Source organism: Podarcis bocagei (genome assembly GCF_964188305.1).
Source record: "Podarcis bocagei genome assembly, chromosome: 8".
Taxonomy (NCBI): domain Eukaryota; kingdom Metazoa; phylum Chordata; class Lepidosauria; order Squamata; family Lacertidae; genus Podarcis; species Podarcis bocagei.
The window spans coordinates 4,987,467-5,012,300 of NC_138133.1; the positions used below are offsets into that span (position 1 = coordinate 4,987,467).

At 39.4% G+C, this 24,834-nt stretch overlaps 1 protein-coding gene and 1 long non-coding RNA gene across 11 annotated transcripts in view; both read left to right on the top strand.

The window, feature by feature from the left end:
• The window catches only part of LOC308593654 (ankyrin repeat and KH domain-containing protein 1-like), a 93,051-nt gene that overhangs the window by 37,985 nt on the left and 30,232 nt on the right, over positions 1-24,834 (top strand). For 9 of the 10 annotated variants that reach the window (XM_081206119.1, XM_081206110.1, XM_081206112.1 and 6 more), the window contains exons 15-21: positions 7,706-8,455; positions 18,800-18,939; positions 19,058-19,169; positions 19,550-19,695; positions 21,425-21,567; positions 21,990-22,203; positions 23,848-24,023. In XM_081206119.1, the coding sequence (XP_081062245.1) occupies positions 7,706-8,455; positions 18,800-18,939; positions 19,058-19,169; positions 19,550-19,695; positions 21,425-21,567; positions 21,990-22,203; positions 23,848-24,023 (1,681 nt within the window). The remainder of the gene's footprint in view (positions 1-7,705; positions 8,456-18,799; positions 18,940-19,057; positions 19,170-19,549; positions 19,696-21,424; positions 21,568-21,989; positions 22,204-23,847; positions 24,024-24,834) is intronic. The other variant, XM_081206111.1, reaches the window with a different exon arrangement.
• LOC308594039 lies at positions 10,594-18,782 on the top strand. Its single transcript, XR_014011256.1, has 3 exons — positions 10,594-11,017; positions 11,930-15,072; positions 15,339-18,782. It is a non-coding gene; the product is annotated as an uncharacterized lncRNA (long non-coding RNA).

A 24,834-nucleotide genomic window follows, 5' to 3' on the forward strand; every position in this document is an offset into this window, starting at 1 on the left:
GCTAAAAGATAAAGGCAGATTACTTTATGCTGCTTTCACTGATGTGCACATCCTAAGAAGCACATAGGTTATGGCTATAGACACGAGTGGATAAATACTACAAGCTGCACATCTTGACTACAGTGGTAGTCAGTCTGCAGTGGTTGACTTTACGGCAGCTGAGCTAAATATTATTTAGTGTTTTAAGGACACAACTGAGGCATACCAAGACTCGGAAAGCAAACCTTATGACATGATGACTTAATGAATTGTGTCTAGATGAAGAAAGTCAAGAATTCCACCTGAATGATGATTGGGAGTGCTGTATAATGCTGGCTAAGGAGTTTTCCACTGTCATTTTCCACTGTCACTGTCATTCTGAATAACTGCAGTAGAAGGCAGCACAAAGGGAAAGCCCCTATCTTAGCTTCAGAACATTTTCCATTTCTTTCTACTTCTTGCAAAATGCCCCCAAGACGATGAATTTCAGCAAATTTAAGCGTACATCTGTGATACATCTAGTACTTGAAAACCAGGAGACTGACAAAACTATAACTATTTCCCAGTATGCACTGGAGTAGGATAACATGTATTTGCCTTTAATTTATATAGCTCTAAAGCACTATAGTATTATGACAATGCCAGCTTATACAGGATTATTTGTAAGGACAGAGGATGCAATAAAGTGCACAGAGAACAGCTGCTGTATGTCCTTGAGACTTCTACAAGGTGATTAGGTTGTTCTTGAAGGATGACACTTAAGCCAAATGTTCAGTACTAAGTGTGCTGCACAGGATCTTGTCTATGGAATTTGCAAGGTGAAGAAATTAAGAACAGAAGACATTGGACTGGGTTTCACTGTGCACCAAACCACATGAGCAAACGGTATGCTGAGCTTAGCCCACAAAGAACCCACTAACTCTGCTCTGAACAGGCATTCCAAAAGGCTGAATTTTGTAGCTTTGAATAAGGCTGATCTTGCCATGTTTTTGCCCAGGGAGCTGTTTTTAGTACTCTGTGCAGTAAGGAAATTGTTGCTGGAAGACATTCATATGCAGTAGAAAGTCATCAAATAAGACAAAATGATGTAATTCTTATGTCAATACATGAAGCAGACATAAGGTTACTTCTACGTGTTATACAGAAAGTTCTGTAGAATTATATATGCAAAAGACTGAGATTTTCAGAGGTTGTGTCATTTTTACAAAATGTTGTAGAAGTACTAGATGATGTGGGTGACATCACAGAAAATGCACTGTATACCCATCAATGAAGTATTCAACAAGCAACTGAATGATTCAGCAACAGAATATCTACCCTCTCTGTCCCATTCTACCATGATTGATTTGTGGCTCAGATTTCTATTTTACCAGCCAAGTCAGGGAACTGCCTAGCAGGTGAGGGATTTTGAGGCCTTGTGTTATCAGACAGGCAAGCACTACGCCTTCATTCTAAATGGCTTCTTAGATACTGAGTCACCTCAAGTCCTGAGGGTGATATTGAAGAATCTGGAGCTGGTGGACAAGATGTGTTGGGGCATATTGGGTCCTCTGAATCTGCAGCCTCATGCTAGATGTCTTTGAGCGTGGTAGTCTTGGGAAGGTTCTTCTGTATATACTGATTCCCTTTGAACCATATATATACTGGAGCCAGCAATAAAGTTGTCAGCTTCCTTCAAGGGCCTCATCCAGTTCTGACTAGTCCTGATAGGAAGGTGATATGTATTTACTGGGTGGGACACTTCACCTTCACAGCAAATTCAGCATTTGAAAGCCTGTTGAGAGAACCGTCACCTAATTAATAATTTGGAGAAGGCAAGCTCACAGATAAAACCATATCCACTAAGAAGTTTTTGTGAAGAATATACAATGTGAAGGCAACTGACTCTGATGTAGCACAGCATGTCTTGAAAACACAAAATTGGAAATGTTGCCACCAAGAAGTGACATTCTTCATTTTCACTCAGTGTGCAGTATTGAGTCATCTGGAGAAATTCTCTTTGTGCCATTGTAGAGCTCCCAGTGCCAGCAAATACTGGTTGGAAGTGCACTTAATCAGTTATTCTGGTTGTTCAGATGTCAGTGTCATTTTCCAGTTGTTTGTTTAGAACTAATCTGTTGTTCTTTGGCACTGCCCTTCTTTGGGTTTGGGATGTAGACTGATCTTCTCCAGTCCTCTGGCCACTGCTGAGTTTTCCAAACTTGCTGGCATATTGAGGGCACAAGGAGAAGGGGACGACAGAGGACGAGATGGTTGGATAGTGTTCTCGAAGCTACCAGCATGAGGTTGACCAAACTGCGGAGGGCAGTGGAAGACAGAAGTGCCTGGCGTGCTCTGGTCCATGGGGTCACAAAGAGTCGGACACGACTAAATGACTAAACAACAACAAAAATCTGTTGTTAATGCCAAACAAAGTGTGTACCTCTGAGATGCAAATATAGCAAATCTACATTCATGTCAGTTCAACAGATACTTCGGCCTGGTTCACATGTATTGACAAACCATAGCCCAAAACTATGGTTTACCTTGAACAAGCTGGTGCACACTGGCTTAGCATTATGTGTGAATCTGTGCTTGTGGTTTGTTTCTTTCTGGACAAACCGCAAGTGGATGCAAAGGTTTTTTCCTGGCTTACTACTCATGATTTGATTGGGAGAAACAAACCATGAGCGCTGATTTGCATATGACACTAAGGCAGCTGCTCCAATAGTTTGTTTTCCAGCTCTAGAAAGGAACAAACAAAGCAGGCATAACAGAGCAGCACGCACGCACGCACAAGCTGCTCGTTTGAGCTAAGCCATTGTTTGTTTCTGATCGTGCTTTATTGTTAAATATGATTGAGGCCACTGACTACTAGAGTACATTCGTGGATGTCCAACTTGAAATGCCTGTAAGCATAAAGACTGTCAAAAGTGCAATTCCTTTTCTTAGTTGGTACCAGTATCATTTACAAATTTTACTTTTGTGTTAATTTCAACTTTTTGTTATATACTGCTTTCATTTTTTTATTTTTTTCAGTTGAGCTAAAACTATGGACAGTGTTGCATGGAATTTACAAAAATCACATTTTTTAAAAAAAATAGAAGGTCAAGAACTCAATTCAGCTTGGAAGCCATCATTTTCATAACCATTAGCCGAAATGTGTTATGTAATATAGTTTCCCAGCTTTTACCCCTTTTTCCAAGCCTCTTTTCCAGAAATCCATCTAGACTATTTACTTACACAAGAGAAAATAAAGGGATTTTGCCAGGGGATTGGAGGGAAGAGGCTGTTTTTGTCTTTTCAAGTTGTTCAGAAGTGCATGTTTGGGTACTGCTGGATTCATTCACCTAAAACTTTGTGGAGATGTGAAGTGTTTTTGTTAGCTTTACTAGCCGAAGAGCTGTGGCCCTTCCATTTAGTTCTGATTTAAACCTTTGTGTAGCTACTCATAAATTTCAATATGACATAAGACTTGAAGTAATAAATGACCGTAGCGGAGGAAGGAATTAGTCAATGGGTGCACACTATATCAGGGCTGCACTATCCCAGTTAAGCTTCCCCGTGTCTTCTGCCTTCAACTGAAGATGGTTTCAACTTTTATAAAGTCTTAAAATTGCTTCAGCCTCAAATGGCTTCCTCTCAGATGTTTCATTGTAATTGCCTCAATCTGTTAAAAAAAAAACCCTCTAAAATATTTTGTCTAGACACCACATTAGGCCAGCAAGCTCATTCTCATTGACTGTACACTTACAGAAATTCCTCTTTGTGATTTACCCAGACACAACCCACTCTTTAGAAGTCCTACAGGGTTAATTGGGGTGGGCTTTGAGTTGAAGATTACAACTTTAATTTTATGAAGTTCTGGCATATTTTTTATGTTTTTGATTTCATGATATACCTGCTCCAAGCCCTAGGGATAGGATGGGATGGAAATTAAAATCTATGAAATTTTTGGGCAGCTAGTGTACCGTAATTCTTTCTGAAAAAAAGCCATTCCAATTTTCCTTCTGATTACAAATTAAGACATGACTTTGACAACCTTTATCTTATGGATCATAGACACCATTTTCTTCTAGAACTTAAATACTTGAAGGCATATTGATAAGTTCTAGTTTTGGATTCCTGGGCCTTCAAGTTCCATGAACAACTTAAGGGACTTGAGAATTGAGCTGAATTTCCATGTTTTTATTGTTGTGAATTATATTGCCTGGAGAGTGAGGTTATGGGTGATGCTAAGCCTCGTTTATCCTGATAGCTATGAGTTGTACTGACTGCTGAAGTACATCAGCATATATATATTTTTTTAAAAAAATATTTACCTTAATATATAGCTATATTCAGCTATAGTGCAATTTATCATACTCTCAGTCTGAGTTCATGGGTAAAAGCTCATTAAATTTTGGACAGGGGAATACCAAAAACATATTTTCCTTTCTGCAAAGTTTTTGGCAATTCAGAGACATTGAGCAGCTGGCTTGGGGTTCTTTGTTGGGGTTTAGTTTAGTTTAGTTTAGGTCTTTCCCATTACGGACACTCTGCTTAAATGCATTTCAAAGCGAAATGTTCAAAAATCCATTTGGTCTAGTCTACAGGATTCATGCTTTCTGTCAGTTTCAGTGTATACTTGCAGTATACAAGTGAGCTGTGTGACCAAATGAGTGGATTCTTTACTCATTCATTAACAGTTTAGTTGGCAGAAGGCACCAACTAAGCACATGAAGAAGCAAGGGTTAAGCCGTTATCACGACAGTTTCAGACATGACTCTTGCCCTTGCAGGAGTTACAAAGGGGTTACGTTCGGAGGATCATGCCTAAAGCCAAAACCATGTGTAGTCAAAATACATTGGTTTCAATGGCGGATGGGATTGCAAAATCATTTTTCCTGGAACCCTGCTTCCCCTCACTTTCTTTTTGGCCACACGTGTAAAACTGAATGCACATAAACTATGGGCTTACTGTACTTGCACTAGAAAGGTTATACTTGTTATTGGTTTCATAGATTAATAAATTGTGTCACAGCCAGGAGATATCAAAGCAGTGTGCAATTAAGAGTAAACAATAGATTCAACCCTGCATCTAAAAGTTTTATATAACAGTAATTGTGGGAGTGGAGTGACTTCTCCTCCAAAACAAAATGATGAATGGTGCCCTATAGCATATTAGTAGCCAGTGTAGCACTCTCACCAGAAGTGGTATATGGGGTTGATGGGATACTACAGTTAACAGCCTAGCTGCTGCATTCTACACCTTTCTGGCTAAGGCCAAGGCATGTAGGTCATCCAGTCCTGAGGTTTCCAATTCCTGGACTACTGTGGCCAAGCTATCTTATTCCAGAAACTGCTATAATTGTCTTACGAAACAAAGCTGGTAAAAAGTACCTGCTGCTTCAGATGGAGTGTAAGTCTGTCCAGAACAGGTAACTGATGTATCTCCCAGACCTGGGAACCACTTTTCCACAGGGCCTCCTTTTTGCCAGGGCTTAAATTCAGTTTATTGGCCCTTATCCATCCCACTCCTGTGCCCAAACACTGGTCCAAAGCCCACATAGCCAATTATAATTCAGATGTTGCAGAGAAGAGTTGACACTGCTCCAAAGCCCATAACAACCATTTCCAGCTGCTCTATGTAGATGTTAAATATTGTTAGGGATAAAAAAAAGTGCCCTGTGGCACCTGATAACACAAATGCCAAGGCCCAAGAGACCTACTTTTTGCCAACTTGTGAATAATGGTGATATTACCTTCCTCTGAGATGGCCAAAAACATATTTCACCTTAGCCATTCAGATATTTCAAGGCACATGTTTTCTCTGACACAAGTTTTGATGCTCCTTTAGAAAACAATTATACATGAAGCTTCCTCCAGCATTGCTCTTCTGCCTCGGCTTATACCAGGTGTGATCAACATGGTGCCCTCCAGATATTGCTGTACTACAACTTCCATCTGTTTTCTGTGATGAGCACAGTATCTCGCCTCTCTGGTTTTCTCATCCTGGACTTCCTGATAACTTAAATTCCTTACTAGGCTAACCTTGTGAGAATCAATGTACCTATACCCTATAGCTTGTTGTTAGATTATATTTTTGGTATATGGTATCAATATAATATTTTTGTAGTAGTTTTGAAATATTCAAAATGTTTATTTGTATTGGATCCCAGTAGAATAATAATACTGTCAAAAATATGTGATGGGAGAGAGTAAAGGGGGAGAGTTGACATATACAAATCCCATCCTAAAGTCAAATCAGCACAGTCTTTGGTCTATGCTTTGAGCTGTGACCAAACTTGGTTCACTTTAATATTATTCTTAGAGTAATACAGATGAATTTAGGTTTTTTCTTCAAATAAAAAGTGGCATATGTTAATGTAAAAAGATTCATAATGAAGGTGAATGGTGACCAAATGCTGCTCTCTTCAGATGACTGATAGAATTAACAGTCCTGATGGGTTGAGAAAATAAAAACATAACAGTGGTACAGTTAATTACTTGGTGTGCTGGCAGCTTTAAAGTTGGCTTAATGTGTGACTTTCATACTGCAGGCGGTGTCAGTTACCTTAATCTATATCACACTGGTCCTATTAAGGCATTATAATTTAATTGTGCCTATAGGTTTGCAAGGTTTTATGCCTCAGCACAACTCCAAAGATAGGAAAGCTCAATTAATCTTGCATCAAGACAGTTCTAACTTTTTAAAGCATATTTTAAGAACTTGACATTGAAAATATATATAACTATAGAGCCCCAAACCCACGCATTAGTTCATTTTTAGCTAAATTTGTTGTAGTATAAGAGTTGCTGTGAGCATCATAAAATCTGAGTCAAAACACAGTGTTAAAAGTCGGTAGTAGTAATGCTCTGTCTTGTCAAATAAACTTGTTTGAGATTATTAGAACAGCTTGAGTGTTGCCATGTAATTTTGAAACTTCAGGGTACATAAAGGCCATCTTGAAATTGCATATTCACCCCATTAAATGTTGTATCTTTTAGTAGTTTCTTTTCTTTTTCTCCCTCTCCCTCACGCACAAACTAATATTTTTTTGGGGGGGTTAAAAAATAGTGCATTAATGTAACATTGACTTTTGACATCTGCACAGCAAAGCTCTGAGCAAAGGATGACTTGAATTTGTAGAGGTACTGATACAGGATAGCTATTTCTTTCTAGATGCCTTTTGTGATGCGTTTAAACCTTTGAACTGAACTGTTCAGAGAAACAGGGCTTTCTGCAGCAAATGCTCATTTGCTTTTAATACGTGTTCAATATTTTTGCATTGGTCCTTATTGAGGAATATAGCTGTTTGCAATTTTTACAGTATGTTCTTAAAGCACAACTCCCAGAGATAGGTAGAGCGGCATATGTGTTGGATGTTGTGTGTGTTCTGCAAGTTAAGTCTCTAGTGTTGCAGCGTATTTATAGGATTTTGCTGCTTTTGTCTGTCTGAACGTTAGTAGTCAAGACATTGGTAAATATTCTGTATTTTTTTGCAGTATAATTTTATTTATTTGATAAACAATATTTAAGGGGACACATTTGTATTTTAATATTAACATAGTTTTTTTACAACTGGAAGCTAGGGTCCATTTTAAAATTACAATTCTGTCTTGTGCTGTCTGTCCTGATATGAGGTGTAGACTTTAATCTATTTTATGCTAATGTGGTTAGTTATAAAGTTTTGGGTGGGGAAAGCGTGGGGAGGTATGGGTTAACCTCAGCATGGCATTTTTTCAAACATTTTTCGTGTGCTTAGGTACATCCAAGCAGAAGTCAACTTCCCTTCAGGTAGCAGATCAGGAGCTACTGTCACCTTTTCACCCCTACCAGCCTTTGGAATGTATAGTGGAAGAAACTGAAGGCAAGCTGAATGAACTTGGACAGAGAATTAGCGCTATTGAAAAAGCACAGCTTAAATCATTGGAGTTAATTCAAGGTGAACCTTTGAATAAAGATAAGATTGAAGAGCTCAAAAAGAACAGAGAAGAACAAGTGCAGAAGAAGAAGAAAATACTGAAGGAGCTGCAAAAGGTGGAAAGGCAATTACAGATGAAAACACAACAGCAATTTACCAAAGAATATTTGGAGACCAAAGGTCAGACAGAGTCGCCCCTTACCCATCAGCAGCAGTGCCCACACACAGGTGTCCTCCCAGAAGTGGAAGGCAATGAGGGTCTGCCTGGGGATAGCTTTTCAGAGTTATGGCAGGTTGACAGAATCCTGGCAGGTAAAGATGAGCAGCAGCACTCTCCACCATCTGCTAAGCAAACCGGGTTTGTCCCTCTCCAACCTTTGTCAACGCCACAGTGTAATTTTTCAAGTAACCTAGGCTGTAATGGGACAGATTCTTTTGAACTTCAGAAAGTATTAGGTAATCAGCAAAATGTAGGACAACAGCAGCCAATTGCAGGACATGGTCAGGGGCTGTTAGTTCAAGAACCAGACGGATTAATGGTTGCCACTCCAGCACAGACGCTAACCGACACTCTTGATGACCTGCTAGCAGGTGGGTTGAGAAATATGTTTTCTTGCATTAATGTGTGTGCTCCGTTCCCTCTGCCCTCATTCCCTCTTGCAATTTTCCCTTTGGGGAATATTTGTTTTAAATATATTTCTTTCTTAGTGCTTTTAATGTTGACATTCAAGTTATAAATTCCCAAATATTTGGGTTGCTTTATCAAAGGTTAAATATTAATATTTTGCTATATTGAAATCTTCCTATATCAATCATTTGGGCTTCCACTTCAGTAGTAGTAACTTTTTAAGGAAAACTAGTTACAAGAAACCAAATGGTGTTATGCAAATATGTCTAGTTGACACTTGCCTCTGAAGGTATCACTGGGCTCATGATTTCAACACTCATGTGAAGGTGCCATTTGTATGATCTGACACACCTCTGTAGGGATAGCGAGGAGACTTTGATGTATTAAAACACCAGCAGCTTTATTTGGAAATTAACCTACAGGCTTACTCATTCATATATAGTAATATCAGAATATCGTATGCTTGTGAAAATGAACCCTTTGAAATATGCTCTAACTACATGGCAGCGCTAGAAATACTTGCAGCAGAAAGGGGATGATAGGTCCTGCTTAGGAACAAACTTAGCTTACACTAGCTATTGTCAGCTTAGCTATCACACCATTTTAACATCTTAAATAAGAATGGTTGATTAAGACTAATAGCGTAAGATGCTAGGTAAGAAAAACCACATGTGTGGTTTATGTATAGACTGCAAGCTTTAACCTTCATTGTAGAATAATTTGTGAGGCTGAAAGTAAGAAAAGGGCTTGCCCTTGTGGAGTTTGCAATGATGTGCTGGCTCCATTTTCCTTTACTGTCTTTGGCAGAATATAGTTTTCCTTTGCGTTTGTATCCTAAACTGCTAAAACCAATGCTAAAACTCCAAAACTAAAACTGCTGTGGCCATTCCTTTTAGATGTTGAAGCTGTAGATAGCAGTGTTTATTTGAGTCTACTACAGTCTGGATGGATCTTGGTTTTGTTTTGAAACTATATTTGTTTTGTGTTATGTAATAGGAATACTCCTTTTGAATTTGAAAAAGGGAATGTGAAAGGTGCCTCACCTAACTTGTAAATTTAGTTTTTGCTTATTAAATGTTAAGTTATTCTTCTTGTGAGGAAAGTAGCCCTCTTGATGACCCTGTTAGCTCATGTTCAATAAAGTAATACTATCAGTTGTGATAAAACAAGAAAAAAGATTTCCTTTGGCTGGGTTGGGTTCAGAAATAAAATGCAGCATAACAGAATCCCTTGTAGGAGAAAGGAAAAATGTTTATGGATCTAAATGAAGTGTCTTTTACTTTTTTATTGTGCCAGCATTTTATGGATACATTTTCATAGATGATATCTCATAGAACTGGTGCTGTCTAATCTGTTGGAAGTTTGCTTGAAATGGATATCATGTAAGTGAAGTGATTTCCCATCTAACTTACCAGCAGTAACCATGTGCTCTGTGCTATTTCCCTTCAACTCTGCCAAAGTGAGGACAGGAAAAATAAATCTCATTCTGATTTGGCTTCTTGATGTCAATATGTGACTGATAAATCTGATTGAGAGAAGCAAATACTAAATAAACTTAAATTTTAATAGTGTATATATCACCAACCAGGAACTAGGAGAGTTAGAATTCAGCATTGGGGGAAATCAGAATTTTGAGTAGGCCAAAATCCACTTGAAATTGAATTGGTGTGAAGATGTTTGGAAAATGTGTAGTGAACTTACTAAATTTAATAAGGGAGCTCAGTTAAACTAATTTGCCAAAGTTGTGTACTGTTTATGATTTATGTCTTTTTGAAAGATTATGAAGCTGTTAGGTTTATTGAATATGTAGGTTTCTGAAACCTACACCAGACTTTGCAGTTCTCTGTTCCTCATTTGCTCAAGTAAAATGAATGGGAAGGTTGCATATATCATGGAAGGAGGAACAGCTGTAATTTTAGGGATTTTCTCTAGTGCCCAGATTTTAAAAACCCCCGAGAAGAACTATACTAGTGCTCATTGCAGTGTCTGAATCAGCTTAATGGGCAGATTCATATGTTAGAAGAATATGCAGATACTTATAAGTATTGCCTTGTTAACGTCATACCTGATAGTAATCAATATGCAGTCTTTGATGTGGCTGACCAGATTTTGAGTCAACTTGAGTCAAGATTGGTTAATGGTTAAACTTCATTATTTTTTTAATGGAATTGCTATTTCAAAGGAAATATATGTATCAACATTACTGGCTTCTAAACTACTAATGAGCATGTCTAGCATTTCAGTAATAGACGAAAGATGACAAAGAAAGTAGACTTGCTGATGACTTGAATTGGGAGGGACTGAAATATTTCTTTTATTTTTTTAAATCTGTCATATGCTCTTGAGGATGGGAGACGATTGCCTACAGCACCTTGTGAGAATTGGGCAAGTGGTGGTGGGAATGTTGCAGAGGAAATGAGATGTAAGAGTAACTGGTGATATAAAAGCAATGCTGGAGTGTTCATGCATGCAGTTTGAATGTAATGTTCATGTTGTGAATTGCCCTGAGACCTGCAGATACAGTGGTGCCTCGCAAGATGAAATTAATTCGTTCCGCGAGTTTTTTCGTCTAGCGAATTTTTCGTCTTGCGAAGCACGAAATCCCATAGGAATGCGTTGAAATTCAATTAATGCGTTCCTATGGTAAAAAAAAGTCCAAACAAAGCCAAATTTGGTACAACAAGAGTTTATTAAGTGCTCTTTAAAGTCACACATACTGTAAAGAGCATTTCAAAAATTGAAAGAACAATAAATTAATTTTCTAAACATGACAGAAAAACATTTAAAAATCAACAAAGTGTATAGTACATTTTCTAAGACTCTGGGGGACAACTCGAAGAAGGTTCCTCTTCCACTCTTTGCTTCTTGCTGAAGAACCCCCTCCCCAACTGTTCCCCCAGCCGCCCACCACACAGAAATTCAAATCCAGAATTTTTTAAAAAAAACAGCAGAGTGGCCCAATGGTCACAGAAAATCATAAAAATGCAGAAAAAAACCACACAAGCTTCCAGATTCTTACAAACCCAGAAAATCATAAAAATGCAGAAAAAAACACACAAGCTTCCAGATTCTTGCAAACCCCTCCCCAACACCAAGTCCTTGAATTCCAAACACCCCAACCCAAAATCCAAACCCCCCCCAAAAAAAGTTTTAAAAGTTTAAAAGAACTTTTGGAAAAGCTTCAAAAATCACCAAAAACCTCAAAAAAGGCTATCACACCGCGTTCTATGAGTTGCTCCTCGAAGTCAAGTCGCAACTGTATTAACGGTGTTAAGAAAAAGGAAACAAACTTGCAAGACGTTTTCGTTTTTCGTCTTGCGAAGCAAGCCCATAGGGAAATTCGTCTTGCGAAGCAGCTCAAAAAACGGAAAACCCTTTTGTCTAGCGAGTTTTCCGTCTTGCGAGGCATTCGTCTTGCGGGGCACCACTGTATAGAGCAGTATACAAATTTAATTTAAGAATAATAACAACAGGTACTCAGTATTTGGTACAAAAAGGAGATGAAACACTGTCTTCAGTGTAGATGTCTTCTTGTCATATATAAGCAACTATTCTCTTTTATGGAGAAGAAGATGGTGAAATATTTTCCACAGCTACTGTGGGAAGTAGGAAAATACCAAAGCCCTATAACTTTGAATTTTGTGTTAAGCACCCCTGCTCTCAAATACTCATTTATACTTTATTTCATTGATTCACTGGATTTACACTAAATTTCACATTGAGCTTTCAATTCAGATTACTATGATTTTGGGGGAAGCTGTTGAATTTCTTAACCATTGTTGGTAAAGGCCACATTTGGAGTGCATATTTGAATGTTTATTTTTTGTTGAATTTCCCCATTTAGGACAGTACTAAATATAAATCTAGGTTTGTTTCGTTTGTTTTTTAAAAATGGGAAAACTTCACCAGAATCCCCCAGTGGAAGGAGAACTAACTTTTGCCATCATAGTCGTAAAAGAAATAAAGGCAGTAGGTTGCTTACATGAGGTAAAATGCTCAGCTATTTAATTACTTTAGGACTACTACCGTCTTCCCTAAAATATATGTACGTTCCCTTGTATGCAACCAGATCTTAGTTTGTGTACACTTGGATTTCAAAATCTAAAGTGTGAAAGTCTAAGAGCCAAACATGTACGCTCCCTGTGTTCTGAGAACTTCTTGCAACAAAAACCTTGCATAACATTCCCCTCATAGTTTTTTTTTTTTTGGGGGGGGGGGGAGGAACCTGTAGTAAGTCAAAGGTGTAAATTTCAAATTTCATAAGTAAACAAAGTATCCATGTTTAAGAATAGCAAGTTCCTATTATTTAATTCAATCAACCCTAAATAGTGGTATGACATACCAAGAAATGAATTTCAAAATTTCTCCCTGGGCAGGAAGAAAATAGTTTTATTAGTACACATGTAAATGATTTAATTGCAACAAGTGTTCATACACCAGACTTCACATACTTTTTTTAAAAAAATCCTGTATGTAGGCAATTTTTCTCTCTCTGTACATTAAGTACCCATTGGCAAGAAATGGTCTTTATTTTTATATGAGCCATCACAGCATCTTGTGTGTTTGTTGAGCTGGCTAGTAGTTGCTTTTATTCATAAACGCAGTTAAGAGATGCACCTATTTCTTTTTTCAGAAGTCCTTTTCATTTATAGAACATAACTACTGGCTACCGATGGCAGCTCTTCTTCTAGCAAGACACATTGCTTTTGCCTGGGAATGAGGAATGTTGTAATCTTTCCAGATCATAAATTATACAATTATGAATGTGAAAGCAGCAACATAATTTGATTAAACATAATGTCTGGATTAAATTTTTGCCCAGTTAAATTTTCCTTACCCTTTTGTATGTATGGCACTGTAACACGTTTCTCTGTTGCTCTTCTTGGCTCTCAGGTTCTGCTTACTCAGTGAGAAGTGTCAGAGAATCATAGCATTTCTCCTTTTTTTTTGTTAAATTGGCTCATGGCTTGCTCACTCTCTTCCCAACATCATGCTTCAGGAAGACGTAGAACTGCTGGTGCCTCTTCTTACCTCTTTAAAAAGGCCATTGGTCTCTGAAGGAGGGTCCTGTACTTGCTGTGTCTGGTGGTTGATAGATCTTTATTGGCAATGAACTGTCCAGGCGGCGGGGGGTGGGTGTGTGTGTGTGAGAGAGAGAGAGAGAGAGAGAGAGGATGTTGTGATCAATGAAAGCTGCTGTGCTTATTGCTGGGAAAGAGCAGGTGCATCTAGTTGATCATTGTTGGAAGTGAAATGCCAGAGGATTGTGGGTGTGGGTGCACACATACATTTATTACTCCTCCATTGTGTGCCATACCACCCCTCTCTTGTGCCTTGCTGCGTTAGTTTCCTTCTCTGAGGTAGAAGGAGTAGGAAATCAGTATATCAGTGTCTCTTGTATTCCTGTGTCTGTCCTGCTTGCTGCATGCTCTTCTGAGAGATTGGAGAAGGGTGATCAGTTGAATTCTCTTTAATCAAGTTGTAGCTGTATATCAGATGAGTCCTCGAAATTAAGCACTGCAAAACAGTAAGTTTTAATTTCATGTCGTAACTGTATTCTTGGATAGGCAATGGTTAATTCAGTGATCTGTGGAATGTGATGCAGTCAGTTCCATGGTCTCTTAAATGCCCCCATTGTTCCTTGTTCTCCCTTGTGACTCTTTCACCAAACATTTACATGATACCACCTCTTTCCTTACAAATCCCTTCTCGGGCAATTTTTCTACAAGGTCTTTGGCCCCATCTCCTTGTTCTCATCCCTATTTGAGACACAGACTATTTAATTGTTCCATGTCACCTTTGGGGTTCTCTGCCATACTTTCAATCTGCTCCCTTATCTGTGTAAATTGTAAATTCTTTAGAGGCAGTAACCGTACCACTAGCTTGTTACCTGTAAACTGCCACTGGCTATGATCGGACTATAAATACAAGTACTGTCTTTTCTACCTAGTGCCTTCTTGTAATGTAACCTGATACTACCATATTTACTCGAATCTAACGCTCACCTTTTTTGGCCAAATTACAGTGCGAAAATTAAGGTACACATTAGATTTGATGGCACATTAGACTCGAGTAAATACGGTATGTCACTTCAGTTGGTCCATAAAGATTTGTATATTGTCTCTGCTGACATTGACCATGGGTGCAATACATACTTACATTTCAAAAGTTAAAGCACCCATTTTAAGTTGTCCACCAGAAATGAAAACATAGAAGGATCATAGAACTGTAGAGTTGGAAAGTACCCTGAGGATCATCTAGTCCAACTGCAATCTAGTCCAATCTTATATTCCAATCATTTACGCTTCAGCATTTTTCTGGGCAGATTTGAGTGAACTTAACTTCTGTAGGTATATAATGGCTAACAATGATTTGTGAAAGCACAGCTCAGGGTCGCTTTTAGTGTTTTATGTCTTTAAAAAGATAACTCTTTTTAAATGTATGTGGTATGGTGTCTTATGTGACTAAGTGTGAACTGATTTGGGAACTTGGAAGTTGAAAGCATCAATTTCAGGGATGTCACATAAATTTCAGAAACAAATTCGAAGATTCCCTGGTGTATTTAAATTATGAAGTTACCGTATTTTTCGCTCTATAAGACGCACCAGACCATAAGACGTGCCTTGTTTTTGGAGGAGGAAAACAAGAAAAAAAATATTCTGAATCTCAGAAGCCAGAACAACAAGAGGGATTGCTGCGCAGCGAAAGCAGCAAACTCTCTTGCTGTTCTGGCTTCTGGAATAGCTGTGCAGCCTGCATTCGCTCCATAAGACGCACACACATTTCCCCTTACTTTTTAGGAGGGAAAAAGTGAATCTTATAGAGCAAAAAATACGGTATATTCAGGTTCAGAGATGAGATGTCACTCATATGTCTATACAGCCCCCTCCCCCCGATTTTTACAGGGATTGCGTTCCTGGCCCTGAGCATGTCAGCGGAGTGCACAGAAGCCAACCCTCTTTCACTCCATTCTGGCCTATTCCAAAAGCAGTCAGTTGTGCATCAGTTGAACGCATGCAAAATGATCGCCACCTGTACAGTGTTGTCAGCCAATATTGACAACTTTGAACAATTAGCTGGTGAAAGTTTTATATAGTAAACTGGAAAACTCTCAGGAGCTCTTGTTTCACACTGTGCTCCTTTTTTGTACTACTTTGTCCTGCTGCTGGAATTTGTGTAGTACATGGATGAGGAACCTGTGGCCCTCCAGAGGTGGTCAGAATCCACTTCCCAGCAGCCTCAGCAAATATGACTAGTGGTCAGGGATGAAGAGAGGTGGAAGTTCAGCAACCTCTGGAGGGAGACAGGTCGTCCATCCCTGGTGTAGAAAGTTGTTGCAAGTTAGGTGGAAAATAGTAGCAAGCTTTGTGCACAATTTTTTACTCAATTTCTATAGTGTAAGCTACTGCTTTTAATACCACTCTGATCAGCCTAAGTTCAGTTGACCTCAAGGTTTAATGTGAAACCAAAACAAGTGTCCTCCCTACTTGAATGGCACTTAAAGAAAAAATTGTCATGGTATACATTGTGTACAGTCAGGTTTACTCTCAATCTTCCATCCATTTGAATACCCTTTTTTGTATTTACGTTTCATTCAATGTAAAGAAGACTGCATTGTCAGTTGTTGTTTTTAAAAATAACTGGTATGGAAATATTGAAATTTATTGCTTACATTTGTTACTTTCATGTGTTCAATTCATTTGGAATGGGTTGGATCCAGACTTGACCTCATGCAAATGGAAAGGCTTATTTTTATTTGCAGAAAGGGCCAAGATCCAGCAGAGGATTCATCTAGATCAGGGTTTCCCAAACTGGGGTTTCCAGCTGTGTTTGGACTACCAACTCCCATCGTCCCTAGCTAGCAAGACCACTAGTCAGAGTTGGACTAGATGGCTCTTACAGGTCCCTTCCAATATTACAATTCTGTTATCTCAGCTACATTGCTTGACAGTAGCTTGCTCTTGCAACAATTCACTTCTCCCAGTATGCAGCGTTCGAAATTCGCCTGGCACATTTTGCACTTGGCTATCAGCCACTTGCGCCAAGTGAAGATGCCTAGGCGCCAGGACGGTACCTGATCTCTCCAACCATCTGGAGGTGCATGCCTGGGGATTCTTGGATCCTGACTGTGCAGATAAAATATAGCAGATAGAATTATACAGGTTGTGTTGCTAGTGTCTGAAAACAGTCGGGATCCGAGAATCCCCAGGCATGCACATCCAGATGGTTGGAAACGTCAGGTACCATCAGAATGAATTTCAGGAGCCAAAAAATTGTTTCGAAAAATAGGACTTTCAAGCCATCTGGTCCAAAAATGGCAACTAGGCATTCCATTTTGGCGATTGTAACCCTTGTTAAAGGAGCCATTTGACTCCTAGCTTATATTGATTTTCTAACACTGCCAGTATGCAAGAAACTGGAAATAGTATTAACTGTGGACTAAGGTAGAGGTTTTAAAACTGTGGTCTGTGAGTTCCATTTGGGTGGCCTGTGGAAAGGCTGCAGTACAGTCAAATATATCTGTACTCAGCTACACACTTAATTTTATTGATGTGATGATAAAGGACTAAGATGCCCAGCAAGGGGTCCATGATTTGCATGGCAGCACAGAAGCACGACATGCGTCTTTTGCCACACATGAGTCAGCTGGCTCGATGGAAATGTCAGTTGCCAACACGGCACCCAGAAATCTCCATGTAGTTGCAGTTGGACTTGTTTCAGCAGCAAAATGCACCTGTCACCCAGGGAATTTCAAACACCACTCCAGAACAAGAGAATAGGGAATCAGTGAAAATTTCTTCCCCACTTTCCTCCAGCATGGTTTTCTGTGTGAATAGTGTGGATCTAACCCAGTGTGTAATGACCATTCAGCAGATGGGAATTTTAATCTTAAAGGTAATGTTTTCATAGCAGTAGTTTTTTATAAGCAGTTGACATAACAATTTTAGTACTATTTGATGGTTAAGTATTGTTTCATACATCTTACTTCCTGTAAAACAAAATAATCTGGCCTAGTTAGCTTTAAGACACAAAATGTGAATTGTGAAAGTGTCACCTGCTTATATGTAAACTTTATTCGCATTAGCCAACGGCCATAGCAACATAAAACAAGCAATATATACAAATAAAATATATACAAATAACAGGGCAGGAAGGAGAGAATTAGGAATAACTGGACAGTTCTCACAAAGAGAAAGTGAGGAATGGCCATTGCCGAATGATTTATATTAGGATTGGTGCTTTTTTAATTGTTCATAAATGACTTGGAGTTGAGGTGACCAATTTTCTAATGACACCAAATTTTTCAGTGCAGCAAAAATGAAAAGGGATTGTGAAGAGCTCCAAAAGGAGCTCTCCAAAGTGGGTGAATAGGTATTACAGTGACAAATTCTGCAAAATTGTGCAAGATGGAGTGAAAAACCATAACTCCTAATGGAATCTGAGCATTCAGTAGCTAATTTTGGTGGATAGCTCAATGAAAATGTTAACCTAATATGTGGCAGCTGGAATCCTTTAAACTAAAACATATGATAGTGTAATGTCTTTATATAAATCTATGGCACAATCACACTTTGAATACTATGTGCAGTTCTGGTCATGATCAAGGAGCTGGAGCAGCTCCTGCAAGTAAAGACTACAATACTTGAGGCTTAATTTAGAATAAAGGCAAATATAGAGAGGGGTGTAATAGTGTCAAAGTGTGCATGTTTCAGAGAAAATGTGTAGAGATTTTTTCCTATAATAGTAGGACCTTGAGTTACCCAATGCAGGTTTGCAATTAATTTTCGCTGAGCTTGCTTTACTTAGAATCAAAATTCACTGAAAATGGGTATCTGTGAGTCAGTTCTTTACATGTTGTATTTTATTATTGTGCAGCTTCAGGAGTGTAGCTGGAAAGTCAGATAGAACCATAGCTGAAGTCTGTAATACCAGCGTAGTCCATCAAGTTTGAAGGGGGCTACACATGTAAAATATGATGCCTGTCTTGATTTTGGGGGATGAGGAGAGATCTTTTCCTATGCCTGCTTCCAAATATTTTAAAGGGGTATGCTTCAGATCTTACATATGTGCCCTTCACACTCTTTAGGGGTGTGAGTGTGTATACATACACACCCACCCACTCACACCCACACACCAGAGTACAAAATTTAAAGTGAAAATCTATCCTAAGTGTTTCTGGGGTTGGGGTACAGTTTTGCATTTCCCTGTTCATTATTCAATAACAAGTTTAGTAATTAATAAGACATAATTTCTCTGGGAAAGGAGCTCTTTATGCAAGTGATGTTAAATGTTATCCTTTTTTCCAGCTGTTAATAGCAGAGTGCCTACTGGCTCCAATTCTTCACATGCTACAGAATCGCCTACACCTGAACCTTGTTCACAAACGCTGAGTGTCACTTCTCAATCTGTGCTCCCCACGTATCCTTCAGTTGACATCGATGCCCACGTGAGTAATGTAGATAAGTTACAAAGCTGTTTTTGTCATAATAGTTGTTTCTGTTATATAACAGAGTAGTAATAAGGTGTGTATGTAGTAAACCTAACATATCCTTTCTACTGTTAAGACGGAGAGTAACCACGATACTGCGCTGACTCTTGCATGTGCTGGTGGTCACGAAGAGCTCGTCTCTGTATTGATAGCACGTGGTGCCAGTATAGAACACAGAGACAAGAAGGGTAAGCTACTGAAGTGCTGCTGTTTGTTGGTATTTTTTTCAGGGCTTGATGCATGGATATTGGACATTCCATTATTTTTCATAACTTTCTAGCTCATAGAAGAAAAACTGCTTTGAAACAGTTTTGGGGGGAATTTAATGTTTGTTATATGGAACTCTGAGCATTAACTGAGAATGGAGGATATGGTTTTTTTTAGCAGAGGCTTCTTGTTAGCTTTTTGTCCCCCACCACAAGTGCTTTATCACAAACTCAAACACTGAATGTTCAGTGATTTCCATTGCCAATATTTATTGTGAATTATTGGTTTTAATACACAACTTTTCTTTCTACCTCTTTGCCTCTCATTTGAAAATGGCTTCTAATATAATAATCTCTATTAGGATTTACACCGCTAATTTTAGCTGCAACTGCTGGACATGTTGGTGTTGTAGAGATCCTTCTAGACAAGGGTGGAGATATAGAAGCACAATCTGAACGTACTAAGGACACTCCACTTTCATTAGCATGCTCTGGTGGACGCCAAGAGGTAAATGTTATAATCTATCACATTCTCTAGTCTTAAATTAGGAGAAGAGATCATGAATGTAGCAGCCTGATATGTCCCCTTGCTCCCTGAAACATATTTTTTTGGGGTATATTTTAGTTTATAAGTATACATATTGTATTGAACATGTTTAATTTTTTAATTTGTGGATTGCCAGTAGTAGAAATTTGTTTCCTACAAACATTCTTTAAAATGGCTCTTGATAGATTTGATTTTGTCAGTCTGGCAAACAAGATTCTTCAAAATCTTCTCTGGTGTGAAAAAGGCATCCAAGTTGGGTTGTCCATACTCCCCATACTGCTCAGGATGGGCAGGTATCATGCAACCTGTAACTGTAAAAGGTAAAGGACTCCTGGGTCGAATTCGTCTATGGAGTGTGGTGCTCATCTTCACTTTCAAGCCGAGGGAGCTGGTGTTTGTCTACAGGCATCTTTTCTGGGTCATGTGCCCAGCATGACTAAACCACCTCTGGTGCACGGAACACCTTGACAAGTTCCAGAGTGCATGGAAATGCCGTTTACCTGCCGCCGTGGTACCGCTTTATCTACTCATGCTGGTATGCTTTCGAACTGCTAGGTTGGCAGGAGAGTAAGCTCACCCTGTCGCACGGATTTGAACTGTTGACCTTACGATTCCACCCACATCCCACCTGTAACTGTATAAAAGATCTGAGTCCAAGAGAGATTTTACTATTCAGCCTGCTTTGCCCAGGAACAGAGCTGAATCTTCCATGTCCTTTCTCTCACTTCTGCAGCACCTTTTGTGACTTCAGTAGCTTCTACACCTTCACCAGTTTTACCTTTTCCAGTTCTTGTCACTAGTACCTTTTTGTTGCCTTCTCCAAGATCCATTTGAAAAGGAAAAAGAAAACTATGGCACTCTGTAAGAAGGAAAATTTCCTCCATGCAATCAGACAAAAAAGGGCATGTTGGGATCTGCAGGGGGAAAAGAATCAGTACTTTGCTGCTTTCAAGCCTCACAATGCAATCTAGAGGCTTTGACAAATGTTACATTTCCATTGATCACACACTTGCCACGATTTTGAAATTCTTGAAGTCCTAGAAGCCTGTTGCAGGAATGAAAGAGAGGGAAGCTAGAATAGAGAGCTCTGTTCCTGGTCAAGGCAGGAAAGTGGAGAAGAGTCTGGAGCCACACAATTTCAGGTCACATGAGTACTCCGTGTCCTGGGCAGTACAACAAGACAGCCCATTCTGGATGCCTCCACATCAAACCAGAAAGAGCCTTCATGGTAAGCGACCAGTGTTCTGTTCTGTGGATTTTTTGTATATAGAGCAGGGTTTCCCAAACTTTGGTCTCCAACTGTTGACTACAACTCCCATCATCCCTAGCTAGCAAACCAGTGGTCAGGGATGGTGGGAATTGTAGTCCCAAAACATCTGGAGACCCAACTTTGGGAAACCTTGATATAGACTATTGTAGGATTCTCAGTACTATTAGAAACGTACAAACTAGTGAAACTAATTTGGAGGAGTGCTCTGCTGCCATAATATTTCTATATTCTAATGACAATTGGCAACTGGTTCTTTGTATAGCCATTGAGGAAAAGAAAGGATTAAAAGAGAACCTTGGTTCCCTGACTTGCCATTTTGTATTCTAGCTATTTATAGATTTAACAGTTTGGCTGTTTGTGAATTCCACCCAGTGCCAGAGTATTGTTATCCCCTGATCCTGCTAATATTGTACCTTTCAGGTTGTTGACTTACTGCTGGCACGAGGAGCAAATAAAGAACACAGGAATGTGTCTGATTATACACCTCTTAGTCTTGCCGCATCTGGGGGATATGTTAATATTATTAAGATCCTGCTTAATGCTGGAGCGGAAATTAATTCAAGGTAACAGGTTGTGTTTATTGGGCTCTGTGGCATGCTGCATTTGCCACTTCTGGTTCTATCTTGGGAGGAGGAATAAAGGGGATGTCTAAGTCAACTGATCTATTTTGATCCTATTCAGTTGTATTAAACTATCATAATACGGGCTCCTGGTAACAAATGTGCAATTTTTTTGATGTCTATTTTTTATATATTAAAAGCTCACATACTTTGTTAGTAGATTTTTCCCCTCAAGTTCCTGCTAGTGTTTTTAGCATGTAAAATGGTGGTATCAACTGAGACCAGTCTGCTTTTGTCAGTTAGGTTTGTCTTCCATTTTTCTGTAAACCTGTGTCTATTCTTCCGGGGGGGGGGGGGGCTTGTTTCTGTACATTTGTCCAGGTTCTTTTGTTCTGGTGGATGTATTAATTATCTCTTCCCTCTAGGACTGGGAGTAAGCTAGGCATTTCTCCTCTGATGTTGGCGGCTATGAATGGCCATGTTCCCGCAGTGAAGCTGTTGCTTGATATGGGCTCTGATATAAATGCTCAGATTGAGACCAATCGGAATACAGCGCTCACTTTGGCCTGTTTCCAAGGCAGAGCAGAGGTGGTCAGCCTGCTTTTGGACAGAAAAGCCAATGTTGAACATAGGGCAAAGGTGAGCCTGCAGATAGCTTTCTTCTCAAATAGACTTGTGGTAAAAATGGTTTTGGCAGTAGACTTAGTTTAAAGCTTCCGGTTTTAACTATTTCAGTAATTTGAAATCAAGCCAACTTATCTTGTCCATCACTGAGTATTGGAAGGCTTTATTGCTTTTGCTTTAGTAAATGTACCATTATTCATGATACCACATCATGGCTGACATTGCCTCAAAAGCTACACCTGATGGTAAGATACCTTACAGGTTATCATACTGGTTTTCACATAGTGGGTTGCAACTATCCAAGCTAAGGTGGATTGCAGCCTAAAGTGCACCACACCACTTGTTTTGATATTAAATTAGAGTGAAGAGAAAATTGAAGCAGATATGAAACTTAGGTACTTTTGTGTGGAATAGGGAATTTTGGCAGCTGTTTTTTTCTTGCTGTTGCATAATAGATTGTAACTGTAAAGTAGAGAGGCACTCACTGTTGCAATGGCTTCTTTTTTTGCTGGTGGTCCTAGAGAGAAAAGGCAAAAGATGAACAGTGAAAAAATTGAGTGGCTCCTATATTGGAGGTGGGTGTTAAAGATGAATTCTAGATCTGAAAAGGATTAAGACTACCGGTTTACAGTAGGAGTGAGGAACCTCTGGCCTATAGACCAGAAGCCTCCTGGGGCCTCCTCATCTGCCCCACCAGCCTCTTCTTCCAGAGTCTGCCTACTCCATGTCCCAGTTTCTCCGGCCAAGCAACAAGAGAGTGATGGTGGAAGAGATAACGAGCTGTCCAAAGAGTAAAAGATTGTTATTTTTCCATGGGCAGTTTGCTGCATTGTGTGTAGGATATATTGGGTGGTTGTGGCTTTATTCTTCACACAAAGGAATGCAGCTCTCGAATTGAAAAAAGTTCCTCATTGATCGTTCCTCACTTCCTGTCAGTTGATCTTTCCTCACTTCCTGTCAATAAGGGGAGAGAAAAGAGGAAAGCGATGGGGAACCTTCTGCAATTCGAGGGCCACATTCCCATTTGGACAACCTGACAGAAGGTGCATGCCAGTAGTGGCGAAGACCCACTTCTCTTCCCTTATTGACTAAAAGTGCAGAAACCTTGAGGTAAATTGAAGATTAAAGAAATACATTAGCTTTGACTCAGTTTAGTTCCTGAACTATAGCCCTGTGGGAGCCTCTGCAGGAGGAGTCGTACAGGTGTATTGGAGAGAAGCAGGAAACAAAAGCCCAAACACTAGCCAAAGAAAATGCAAACTGCAAAGTCTTGAATATTGTGGTGAGCAGATTAATATTAACATTCTGAATATCATGCTAGTAAATAAGTGATGAGGTACTTTTGTTCAAATTGTTCAAGTGTGCAGTGTTCAAGGCAGCAAAGTTCTATACTAAAGCAAAGCATTGTATTTTGATGTAACATCAATTAAAGTGAACATTTATGCTGTACAGATGCTTCTTGAACATAATAGTCCCAAGACCTTACAGCTTTTTTTTTGACTTGTGAATCCATTGTGTGTGACTCTAGCTACCCTGAGTCATGTTGATAGGTCTTGCATTCATTGGGGTCCTTACATAGTGAAAGAGGTTGGCAACTGTTTCTAGATTATGTTTAGAACTGCTTTATATAGACTCTATTTCAAACATTCTTTTAAACAGACTGGGCTCACCCCTCTGATGGAAGCTGCTTCTGGAGGTTATGCTGAAGTTGGAAGAGTTCTTCTTGATAAAGGAGCAGATGTCAATGCTCCTCCTGTGCCTTCCTCAAGAGATACTGCTTTAACAATTGCAGCAGATAAAGGCCACTACAAGTTTTGTGAGCTCCTGATTAATCGGTATGTCATTGTTTTTACATGAATAACTATAACGACTAGAGTACCCACATACAAAAGTAGGTACCAGCAGACTCAGAAGAACCTGGTGGTTTTGCAGCACTATATAAAAAAGCCACAGGGAGGAGCAAAAACCAGTTCCTTATAAATTCAATGGCATAGAACGTTGAGACTGGCAACATTCACACATCATAGTAAACCATAGTTAATGGTTTAGCATGTGACTGCAGAAGGCTCCTGCTTCACTCCTTCCCTCTAACTAGTGGAACTTAGCATTGTAATATACTAAAGTTCTGCTCCTAACAAACCACAAAGTTAAGCCAGGCTTACCAGTCATGATTTGTTTGAATGAAACAAACTACCTGGTGTTGGACATAATGCTAAACTTGGTTTGTTGCTCCTGCTAGCTAGAGGGGCTGTGTGAAAATGTTGCAATCATCATGTTTGGAGTAAACCATTGACTTTGGCTTACTAAAGGGGTGAGGAAGCTATGACCCTGCAGATGTTAAATTCTGCAACTCCCATCATCTCTGGCCATTCTGACTGTGGTTGATGGGAGTTTAGTCCAACGACATTTGGATGTGTGCAGGTTCCCATTCTTGCGTCTACTGTAACCTACAAACTGGGCTATTTGAGTGAAGGGGGAATTACCAACTGGGTGGGAGGGGGAACAGAGTGGAGCAGCTGGGAAGGATTGTAGGAGAGAGACAGATGTTAAGAGGTGCAGAGAAACATCTCAAATGAAGTTCATTCTCCATATTACAGATTGAAAGGGCTTGTGATAGGGAGAATATAGCAGCCCTGCAGTGTATTT